Below are 12,393 nucleotides of genomic sequence, written 5' to 3' on the forward strand. Positions count from 1 at the left end.
TTTTTTAGTAGAGACGGGGTTTCACCATGTTAGCCAGGATGGTCTCGATCTCCTGACCTCGTGATCCGCCCGTGTCGGCCTCCCAAAGTGCTGGGATTACAGGCTTGAGCCACCACGCCCAGCCCAGACAACATGTTAATAAGCCCATGAATAATCTCCACATTAAGGCCAGCCAGCAAGTTATTTAGGCACTGAACATGCTAGGCTATATGGAATTCACTCTAGATATACAGATACATAAATTTTCCTATATGATATACATGTCGAGAAAATATATATGATATAAACATATACCCCACTGGTAATACATTTAAAAACAGGCTAAAATGCATTTTTAAAAATAAACTGGAAATTAGCCAGGTGTGGTGGTGGCGCGTGCGTGTAATCTCAGCTACTCAGGAGGCTGAGACAAGGGAATCGCTCAAACTCAGGAGGCAGAGGCTGCAGTGAACCGAGATTGTGTCACTGCACTCCAGCCTGGGTGACAGAGGGAGACTCTGTCTTAAATTTTAAAAAAAAGGAATACATTTAATGTAGGAAAAGTTGTATATCTATATATCTAGAGCGAATCCCGTATAGCCTAGAAGTAAATATCAACACGTTTAGTGCCTAGGTAACTTCCTAGGCTGGCCTTAATGTGGCAATTTTCCATGGGCTTATTAACATACTGTCTGAACAATCTCTATGCATGAAAGTTTTCACTAAGGTCTTTAATGTGTTACTGCCAAAATACTGTCTTATTTAGGCTATCATAGGTATAAGAATAAGTCATTCCTTTTTAAAATGTTCTCCTCTGTGAATATATAAATAGGTAGACCATAAATACTAATTTTCCCAGTAGATTCCTAGATTTCCATTGTTGTTCTGATATAATTATTAATAGTGCACCCTTTCACTTTTAAAGTGTCTTGGTTTGGGTAAAAAAATTATATGGTTATCTATTTACAGGGCACTGTTCTTTTCCAGTTGATTCTAACCTCCCCTAGGAGGTTCTCCAACTACTTAACACTTACAAATCACTTAAGTTTTTAACAGGAGTTGATGAAACCCAACTGAAGATACTCAAATTCAAAAGACAGAACCTAAAATTCCATCAAAGAGGTTATATGCCAATATAACTCTTATAGCCTAAGTCAGTCTATTTCCCATACTTCTGATGTTTTTTTTTTTTCCATTTCATTTCTAGAGACAGGGTCTCATTCTATCACACACGCTATAGCGCAGTTGCGTGATCATAGCCCACTGCAGCCTTGAGCTTCTGGGTGCAAGTGGTTCGCCTGCCTAAGCCTCCTGAGTAGCTGGTACTTCAGGCACATGCCACTGCACCTGACTCCTTTAAAAATTTTTTGTAGAGATGGGGTCTTGCTATGTTGCTTAGGCTGGTCCTCAACTCCTGGGCCGAAGCAATCCTGCCCGCTCAGCCTCCCAAAGTACCAGAATCACAGGTGTCTGATTCTTTTAAAAATTTTTATAATTATACTCTATGAAAAGATACTGACTTGTAACACAGTATGTGTTTTTATTATTTCTAAGGTGATAATTTTTATTTCTAAGGCGAAAAGTAAGTAATATTGATATATAAATATGAATTTGCCAAACTTACCTACAAATGCTCCAAATTCTATATTATCTCCTTCTGCAGCTTTAGAGCAAACAGTTTCTTGATCTTTGGTTCCTGTTTCCAAGTGGCTTTTGCAACTTGGCTGAGATGGTGTACTAACAAAAAATTTGGTTGGTGGGGATGACAGATGTGGTATGCTATTAGATGAACTGCTTAATTTTTGATTTTTATTAAATATTTTTAAGAGTTCTACCCCATGCAGTCTCTGTCGCAGTTCTGAAGGGGAACCAGCACTTGGGAATAAGGCACCAGAAGAGGAACCAGCCTCTGGAAAATTAAATTCTTTTCTCTGGGGTATTGCAGGTAAGTCTTGACCAAATATATTACACTGGGGATCTTTGTCATCTTTCATTAAAATATTACAAAGGAAAGGATTATTACTTTCAAGATCACCTTGAGCAACAGAGGAGCTAAGCGTATTTACAACACTATGCTTTTTCCATACAGAAGGTCTTACAGGACCATCATCAATAAGGTTTTGAGCCAAGTGTTTGGAAATGCTCAGTTCTCGGGTGATTTCATTATGAACTTTGCTAGCTTCCGACGCTTTCTGGGCAGTGAGTGTTTTTAATGTATCTACCGTCAGGGCTGAAAGATCTTGCAAATGGCCAATTTGAGAATCTAATGATTGTAATGATCTTTTTATGTAGTTGACACGATCTCCAACTTCTTTAATCTGAATGCACATCTGTTCCACTCTGTAGGAGACAAATAAGTTTTTTTTTTACAAATGTGAAAAAAATGTAGAATTTTATTTTGTAGCCTCAAACAATAATGATAAAGAGAAAAATTGTACATGCATTTAAGCAAGATATGAAATAAGGTACAGTTTTTTTTTTTTGAGACGGAGTCTCACTCTGTCACCCAGGCTGGAGTGCAGTGGCCGGATCTCAGCTCACTGCAAGCTCCACCTCCCGGGTTATTCTCCTACCTCAGCCTCCTGAGTAGCTGGGACTACAGACGCCCGCCACCTCGCTCAGCTAGTTTTTTGTATTTTTTAGTAGAGACGGGGTTTCACCGTGTTAGCCAAGATGGTCTCGATCTCCTGACCTCGTGATCCGCCCGTCTCGGCCTCCCAAAGTGCTGGGATTACAGGCTTGAGCCACTGCGCCCAGCCAAGGTACACTTATTTAATTATACAAGGCCTATCTTATGTTTAAGAAGGATCCAGTGCTAATCTTACACTAAAATGCAAGATTTCAAAAAATATTTTTGTTCCACAGGCTACTTATTCCAATTACCCCACATCAAAGTAACACAAAATAATGTATATACAGCTACATATATACAGAACTACCATTACTGTTACTTTAACTACACCAAACACCATATGCTTCCAGAATGTAGCAAAGTCAACAGAAAAAAAGAAATGCTGGCCAGGCGCAGTGGCTTGCGTCTGTAATCCCAGCACTTTGGGAGGCTGAGGTGGTCAGATCACAAGATCAGGAGTTCGAGACCAGCATGGCCAACATGGTGAAACCCTATCTCTACTAAAAATATAAAAATTCGCCAGGTGTTGTGGTGCACGCCGGTAATCCTAGCTACTCAGGAAGCTGAGGCAGGAGAATCACTGGAACCCGAGAGGCGGAAGTTGCAGTGAGCTGAGATTGTCACTGACCTCCAGCCAGGGCAAAAGAGCAAGACGCTGTCTCAAAAAATAAATTAAAAAAAAATAATAATAATAATAACAACAGTAAAAGAAATCCTGTAAAATACTGAGGATAGTTTTACTTTTCTTCCTCTAAACAGTAAAGAACAGTAACTCTTCTATCTTCTGTAACTAGGATAAAAAAATAAGATACTGACCAACTGACTTATATGAAGTATTAATAGAACTGAACTATCTTTCCAATATATAATGTAAAATTATAACTAAACTTATTGTTTGACAAAATAAATTTAACAATGACCATTTAAAAGAGATATAACTAATAGATCCCATTTTGACAGATAACTGATTTATTAACTAAAGGGCTTCTGAACCTTTCGAAAGTGACACGAATTCTCTCTTCACTCCCAGAATGAAATTTGTCATCTTTTTCATTGAAATACATCTCAACACATTGCTCTTCAAAATCATGAAGTTTCTTTTGATCTTCTTCTGTTAAGAAAAGTTCTATGGGAGGAAAAGAAGAAAATCAATGTAGAGCTGTCAAGGTATCAACTTTAGCTCATAATTCTTATGAATTATTCAGGGTTTCTAAGACTACATCCATCATCTGCACTTTTTAAACTTTTACTTCTATGCTTCTAAAGCACTAGACAAGTATCTTTCTTTTTTGCTTCACCAGTGTGATGTCAACAGAATATGATCAGGTACTTCCTCCTCCTCTTCTGATTTCCTTTTCCTATACAACATCCTTCCCCTATCTCTCTCACACCTCTCCCTCACGTATCTACTGAGAGAAATTTAAGAACCAATTTGAAAGTCCCTATACCATTTTAAGCATAATTTGACACAGTATGATTAGTCTCACGCACACAAAATATACTAAAATTGTTATTGTTTAGAGAGCTGTAAAAATGGTTTGTAGAACAGCAAAGAAGTTAGGTTTACACTACCATTTTAACAGAAACAGAGATGTCATTCTCATAACGAAGTTTAATGTTAAATCCATTTCTATAGATATCATATTGCACTTAAAAATTCCTTTATATTCAGGTAAATTAAACAAAAGCCTTTACCATAACATTAACCCACTAAGTCATTTTTGAATAAAATCAATATATAGCCTTCAGTGTAAAACTAAGAAGTAATAAAATGAAAATGTTTGCCTTAATATAGTTTACTTACTTGGTCCATCGGAAGTCTTATCTTTCTTTCTTCTCTTACATATGCAGCAAAACAGAGAAACTATATGGCTAAGAATGATAAGTGGAGGAGGCAGAACTGGTTTCTCATGATAAGCCATAATAAAATGATAACGCTGGTACTTCCATACAATATTGGAAATTGCCTTCACTTGTAAATACACATTGCTAGAGAAATAATGAATAAAAATAAAATAAACTTTGCTAATCATCTCTTAAAGTTTTAAATACTGATGATTTCATTGTAATTCTGTACTAAATAAGAATTCAAAAAAATACCCTTCTAACAAAACTAATAGCAAACGAGAAACTGGAAAAGATTAACACTCAGCAGAAAAAAATAATTTAAAAAATTTAGGGTGCTGCCTCCCTCTGCCCTTCAATCTGTTGCCTGATGGTCCCTGTCATTCACTGGGGTGTGTCTGTGTTTGTATGTTTGTGTATGTACAGGGGAAAGAAGGGATCCTGAACTGTTCCCTTATCTGTCTTCTACCTCCTCCTTTGTTTAATAAAGGCTGAAGCTTTTTGTAAAAAAAAAATAATAATAAAATAAAATAAAAAATTTAAAATTTAAAATATTTCATGTAAATGGGTAAGACATAAGAAAATACTCAATCCTAGCCGGGCGCGGTGGCTCAAGCCTGTAATCCCAGCACTTTGGGAGGCTGAGACGGGCGGATCACGAGGTCAGGAGATCGAGACCATCCTGGCTAACACGGTGAAACCCCGTCTCTACTAAAAATACAAAAAACTAGCCGGGCGAGGTGGCAGGCGCCTGTAGTCCCAGCTACTCCGGAGGCTGAGGCAGGAGAATGGCGTAAACCTGGGAGGCGGAGCTTGCAGTGAGCTGAGATCTGGCCACTGCACTCCAGCCCGGGCGACAGAGCAAGACTCCGTCTCAAAAAAAAAAAAAAAAAAAAAATACTCAATCTTATTAGTAATCAAATAAGTGCAAATTTTAAAAAACAAAATCCTGGCTGGACATGGTGGTTCACATCTATAATCCTAGCACTTTGGAAGGCCAAGAGGCAGGTGGAGTGCTTGAGGCCTGGAGTTAAAGACAAGCCTGGGCACCATAGTGAGACTCTGTCTATTTAAAAACAAAAAAGTTAGCCACGCGTGATGGTGTATGCCTGTAGTCCCAGCTACTCTGGAGGCTAAGACAGGAGGAACTGCTTGAGCCCAGATGGAACAGCCTACAGTGAGCTGTGAGAGTGCCACTGCACTCCAGCCTGGGCAACAGGTTGTCTCAAAAAATAAAATAAAATAAAATAAATTCTTTTATTTACTATCAAATTGGCAACCACTAAAAAAACTAGTGTGGGCAGAGAGTTGAGGAAACAGGCCTATTTAGACTTAAATGCAAAAAGCCCTAAAAGTACATATACTGAACAGCCCTGCTTTTAGAAAAACATTCTAAACAAGCAAGTTTTGCTCACAGATTTAACTACAATGTGATGTTTAGGAGAAGAATTACAAACAATCTAATTGACCAATATAACATACTGGATTGAAAAACTATGGTCTATATCGTGGAGTATCAGGTAGCCATTAAAAACAGACTGGAGAGGAATATTTGTTTACCTGAAATAATGTTCATGATGCTTTGCTTAGTTATAAAACAGTACATAAAATATAAAAATAGGCTAGGCACTGTGGCTCATGCCTGTAATCCCAGCACTTGGGGAGGCTGAAGTGGATGGATCACATGAGGCCAGGAGTTCAAGTCCAGCCTGGCCAACATGGTGAAACCTCATCTCTACTAAAAATACAGAAAAAATCAGCCAGGCGTGGTGGTGCACACCTGTAATCCCAGTTACTCGAGAGTAATCCCAGCTACTCGAGAGGCTGAGGTGCGAGAATCGCTTGAATCCGGTAAATGAAGGTTGCAGTGAGTCAAGATTGTGCCACTCTAAACTGGGTGACAAAGGGAGACTCTATCTCAAAACTAAATAAATTAAATAAAAATATTATTTTTGAAAAGAAAAATGGCTTATATATATTTGCAAAAAAATGATAGAAAGGTGTACACCCAGATATTAACAGTGGAATTATTGATGAATTTTCTATATTGAATGCATATTTGTTGGTAACCGAGGAAAAATCCCAGATGATGACTAAATTTATAAAGAAAACTGCATGTTGAAAGATAATCAAACTTAAAATTTAGAACTCCTTTGATTAGGAAAAGCATCTCCTATTTGTAATTTTTCAAATATAATTTTAGTAGTTTAAGCTTCAGTATAATTTTTATATTTTAAGTTCTATGAATTTCCTTCAAAATATAGAATCGCATATTAAATCATCTTATTATAATAAGCAATTGAACAAAATTCTTACTTGAAAAATGCAATAAGAAGATTAACCATAATGATATACTGTACAAAGAGGTAGACTGCTTGAAGAAATGGAGTCAACCACGTCCCAGGACCACAGATTTGAGGGATAACAGAATCATTTGCACACACTTTAGAAAGAAAGAAAGAAAAAAACAAAAACAACTTAAATATAGTAATTCACCAGTAACTGCTATTCATCAGTGTTTCTGGTTATTTATTTATTTAAAGTAAGTTTTCATTATGTACAAATCTGTTCCACAGATTCCAGCAAAAGCCTCTAGGCAGGGAGTCATAGGAACCTCAGTTTAAGAGTGTTCAAACACAAAAAGATGTTGTGAGAAATGGGGGTGCTATCTGTTTTACAACTCTACTCCAGAAAAGAAAGTATATTTAGGTGTTACATTTACCCTTCGAGGCAGGGTTTAACCTGAGGAGCATTAAAGAGGGTAAAATTCCTGGATCAACCATATTTTAACATTTCTGTAAGAAAAATGTCTGAACTTTTTACTTTTTTTCCTGAGACGGAGTCTTGCTCTGTCACCCAGGCTGGAGTGCAGTGGCCCAATCTTGGCTCACTGCAACCTCCAGCTCCCGAGTTCAAGCAATTTCTCCTGCCTCAGTCTCCTGAGTAGCTGGGACTATAGGCATGCACTACCATGCCCGGCTAATTTTGCAGTTTTAGTAGAGACCAGATTTCATCATGTTGGCCAGGCTGGTCTCAAACTCCTGACCTCGTGATCCGCCTGCCTTGGCCTCCCAAAGTGCTGGGATTATAAGCATGATTCAACTTTAAGAGTATGGTTGACTCATAGCAAAACCTGTACATTTACAAACATAAAGAGTACTTAGTTTATCTTATTATGTCACAAAAATGGGGCTGAAAAAATAACTAAAGTGTCTCTCAATTATACAGTGATTAGATTTGAATTCCTTGTTTTCATTACCCTTATCTGAAAAATTTCTGAAGCCAGAACATAGCTAATTACAAGCAAGGAAAGGAAGAGCTTTAATACCCCCCACAGCATAACAAGGAATAAAGTAAATTAGGCAAGGCAAGGATTAGAATTAAATAATGATGAATTAGTGGTAAGTTCTACCTAAATATTTATAGCACACTTAGATTTTTTTAGAGTATATGCATCAATGACATTCATAATGGCTCTATGATTCCTTTAAATGGTTTTATGGGCAAATTAATGGTAAGGTCCTTTCACTCTTAAATAATTTTATGAATCTATTTCCATTCTATTCAGATTAGTTTGTGGAAGCAAATACCCAAGAAAGAGAATGCAGGAAACTAAAAAACTATACTCAACGCTTTATAACAACTACACAATTAGAGCCACATTATTAGAAAAATAGCAGACAGCCAGGTATGATGGCTCACGTCTATAATCCCAGAACTTTGGGAGACTAAAGCAGGCCAATCACTTGAAGTCAGGAGTTCAAGACCAGCCTGGCCAACATGGTGAAACCTTGTCTCTACTTAAAAACACAAAAACAAAAAAACTAGCCAGGCATGGTGGTGTGCAGCTGTAATCCCAGCTACTCCTGAGGCTGAGGCATGGGAATCACTTGAACCCGGAAGACAGAGGTTGCAGTGAGCTGAGACGGCGCCACTGTACTCCAGTCTGGGAGACAGGGTGAGACTTTGTCTCAAAAAAAAAAAAAAAAAGTAGCACACAATGAAAACCTGGAAATAATACCAAACAGAAGCCATTAAACATAAAATCTGACCAGGCTGGTAAAACAACATTAGTTTAACTACTGTTCAAGAACAAATAATGACCACAATTTTCTATGTGGCCACCCTTGGACCTAACCACAATCACTGCATGGCCAGCCCTTGACCTAATCACCCATAAATACGTGGGAAGGGAGTAACACAGATATTGGGGGAGGGAAGAGTGAAGGAAGAAGAAAGAACAAGAGTGAGAGAGAATTAACAAAATGAAGATTCTATAACTCAAATGTGGAAGTCAGCAGAATATCACTGAAAGCTGACAGCATCACTTATGTTCACAGGTTATCTAGTCTCATTGACTAAGACAACGTGAGTTAAAATGTGAATAGTAACAAAATTGAACAACAAACTTAATATTCTAAGAATAGGGTTGAATCAGTGGGAGTTATGTCATTGATTATCCAGAGAATGTACTCACAATCTGCAACAAAAACCTTGAGTATCTGTCATCTGTAAAACTCAACATGCTGTAAGCTTTCAGTATTCACACAGGATCATTATTTTTGTAATTAACATTGTGCTTGACTTCTCAATATCGAATCTACCCTGAATTATCTATGCTAATCATGGTAATCCCATTCCCCTTGTCTGTAATCATTTTAGAGATAGGCAGGCCAAAGCCAACTCAAGCTAATGAAATGAAAGGACAGGCTCAAAAGGGAATTTCTGTGAAAGGGACATTTTCCTCTAAAGAGAACCATGGATAAATGGTGTCTCTTTCCTCCTGTTGCTAATGACAGTCTTATGATCATAAGGGAAACTTACAGAGCTGGCAGGGGGATGAAAAAGAAAAACTGTCCTTAGTTATGAATTAACCAACCCTAAAGACCACTGGCCCTAGCTCAATATTGTTATGTGAGTTAATAAATGTCCTTATTGTGTAGGACAGTTTAGACTAGATTTCTATTACCAGCCACCAAAAAATTTCTAAAATACTTTTTCTTCCAATTAATTTGTATGTTTCTTTTGGAGTTCACTAATGCCTTTGTGTGGGGCTTAGGTTGGTAATAGTTTGACTTCTGAAAATATACAATATTACTATAATTCAATACTGGCTTTAAAACATAAAATAACCAAAAGATAAATCTGTAAACATACAATTCTTACCATCAATTTCATATGCATAAACTTCACCAAAAATCATCCAGTATGGATGAAAAACTATATCTTTAGCAAGTGTCCAAGATGGTGCTTCATGAGGATAAAGTATTGCCTTTCGGGGAACACCAAAACTAAGTAATACAAGAGCCATAATCACTACAATGTAGAACATATTGGCCACCTGTTAAAAAATGAACACTGTTAAAATACAAAGAAGTTTAAACACTATGACAAATCTTTTAAAAAGATTCTAATGTTCTAATAGACCAAAAAAATCCATTAAACACAAAAAATCTTTGAGATTCTTTCTGTTCCTAGTGATAGCTTTCAGAAAAATTTCATCACTACATAAATCTTAACAACTAGGAGATTATGTAAAAAAATCTATTAAGCTAAGTAAGTCATGGGCATCTTTAGCTACATAAAGAACTGTATCACCAGTTCAAACTGAAGTGTGCCTATTTCTGTGGTACGTGAAGATTTTCCAGAAGTACAGAGACACGGACAGATTTAGGGAATCAACTTCCATAACTGCCTTTTCCTAAAGCTTCTCTGTTCTTTTAATGGAGGCACAGACTCTCTCTTTTCCACTTTGCCTCTGACAATTGTACTTTGCTCACTTCACACAAAAAAAGAATACTTCCCACCCACCACCCTGAATCCATGGGTGTCTTGTCCTGGGATATGAAAACTTCCTACGAGCCAAACAAAACAATCTGAATTATTAGCATGGGTGTTGAAAAATTAAATGATACCAATGTCTAGGAAACAAATACTTTCGTAACTCATGTAGTTTGTAATTCTTTAAATTCAATAAAATTCAGAAAGGGCCCAATTGAGCTAAAACCTAGTAATTAATTGAAAAATTATTTTCATTGTTAAATCACAATGTGCATTCTGACATAATTATGTAAGGATTCAAAGAATTAAGCAGAATGCTATAATAAAACTTTACCTCCCATCTACTTATTTAGATATGTAAGTTCTCCAGACTGCACTACTTATTGTCTAGCCTAGACAATATAGAAAAGTGAATATACGACCAGGAACAGTGACTCAAGCCTGTAATCCTAGCACTTCGAGAGGCTGAGGTAGGTGGATCACTTGAGCTCAGGAGTTTGAGACTAGCCTGGCCAACACGGTGAAACCCTGTGGCTACTAAAAATATAAAACTTAGCAGGGCGTGGTGGCGTGTGCCTATAATCCCAGCTACTCAAGAGGCTTAGGCAGGAGAATCACCTGAACCCAGGAGGCGTAGGTTGCAGTGAGCCAAGATCACGCACTGCACTCCAGCCTGGGTGACAGAGCGAGACTCCATCTTAAAAAAAAAAAAAAGGGAGGGGGGGAATATACATATAAGAAAGTGAACACTTTCTCACTCTAGCAATATTGATGAATATTCATTCATGATCATCTAACTGAGGAGAAAGGCCTCATGCAAAAGAGAATACATTTACAATAAATCTGTACATTAATCTACTGTAAACTTAAAATAATTGTAATGACAACTTAAAATAATGTATTATGACATTTTCATATATTTTTAAAATGACTATACGGTGACAGTAGAAATGGAAAGTAAGATGTGAAAGGTAAAGGGGATAATAAGTAGTCAAGGCCGGATAAAGTAATTTTATAGGGGCTTAAGATTAGAAAGAAGTTGTGCAGATAGCTGAGAGTCTTAAAATGTCAATTCAAATGAAGAGATGAGACTTGATGCTTCATCTTGAAAACTGTGTTAGATGAACAAATAAATTTTCTTTTTAAATTAAGAGCTGGGTCTTTGCAACTTGCAGAGTCCTAACAGGCTCCAAAATTCTTAATTGGGTGTTCTTATATGCAAAATGGACAAATAACGCCTTCATTGAGCATTTGAGAGCATTACTGAGAGAATGCATGTTTTCAAATAAACAAAATATTACAGAACAAAAAGTATATTAGGATAAAAGATTTTAAAAGGCAAAAAATGTATTAAAACATTATCTATGCTATTTGATATATTTTGGAATACAAATATTTATTTGTAAATAAAGGAAAAGCCAAGACAAATATTCCAAATAAAACCCAAATCTGTATTGATGTAAACTAAAATTATTCAAGGTCTATGGTTGATGATTCATAGTCGTTTTTGCATTTCACATACCTTTTCACATAAAGCCTAAATGACAACTACTTTCCTTGTGCTTGTTATGAATTTAATTAATTAAAAATGTGAGTATCAGCTTGCTCATAAAAATGAGGATTCTTAAAGTAAAATTTTGCTGGGTGGGTGCGGTGGCTCACGCCTGTTAATTCCAGCACTTTGGGAGGCCGAGGTAGGCGGATCACAAGGTCAGGAGTGCAAGACCAGCCTGGTCAGTATGGTGAAACCTTGTCTCTACTAAAAATACAAATATTAGCCGGGCACGGTGATGTGTGCCTGTAGTCCCAGCTACTCGGGAGGCTGAGGCAGAAGAATTGTTTGAATCCAGGAGGTGGAGGTTGCAGTGAGCCGAGATTGCACCATTGCTATTAAAAGATGTATTAGGTTGATGCAAAAGTAACTGCAGTTTTTGCAATTACTTTCAATGGCAAAAACTGCAATTACTTTTGCACTAGCCTATAACGTGTGAGGGGGGTTTCTTCTTTTTAATCTTTTATTGTCTACAAGCTTTTCAAAGCTGTTTCCTCTGGTTAGAAACTCCCTGCTCAGAAGAAAACTCCCACATATTTTCTTTTTTTTTTTTTTTTTAAATGATTATGCTTTAAGTTCTAGGGTACAGAAATACCATTTGACC

At 37.0% G+C, this 12,393-nt stretch overlaps 1 protein-coding gene across 1 annotated transcript in view; it reads right to left on the minus strand.

Moving 5' to 3' along the window:
* The window catches only part of TRPM7 (transient receptor potential cation channel, subfamily M, member 7), a 146,949-nt gene that overhangs the window by 39,461 nt on the left and 95,095 nt on the right, over positions 1–12,393 (minus strand). The window contains exons 22-26 of the mRNA XM_011928654.1: positions 9,623–9,797; positions 6,773–6,899; positions 4,416–4,600; positions 3,605–3,737; positions 1,600–2,319 (exon numbers count right to left, since the gene is read on the minus strand). Coding sequence (XP_011784044.1) covers positions 1,600–2,319; positions 3,605–3,737; positions 4,416–4,600; positions 6,773–6,899; positions 9,623–9,797 — 1,340 coding nt within the window. The remainder of the gene's footprint in view (positions 1–1,599; positions 2,320–3,604; positions 3,738–4,415; positions 4,601–6,772; positions 6,900–9,622; positions 9,798–12,393) is intronic.

Source organism: Colobus angolensis, unplaced genomic scaffold (genome assembly GCF_000951035.1).
Source record: "Colobus angolensis palliatus isolate OR3802 unplaced genomic scaffold, Cang.pa_1.0 Scaffold78, whole genome shotgun sequence".
Classification (NCBI taxonomy): domain Eukaryota; kingdom Metazoa; phylum Chordata; class Mammalia; order Primates; family Cercopithecidae; genus Colobus; species Colobus angolensis.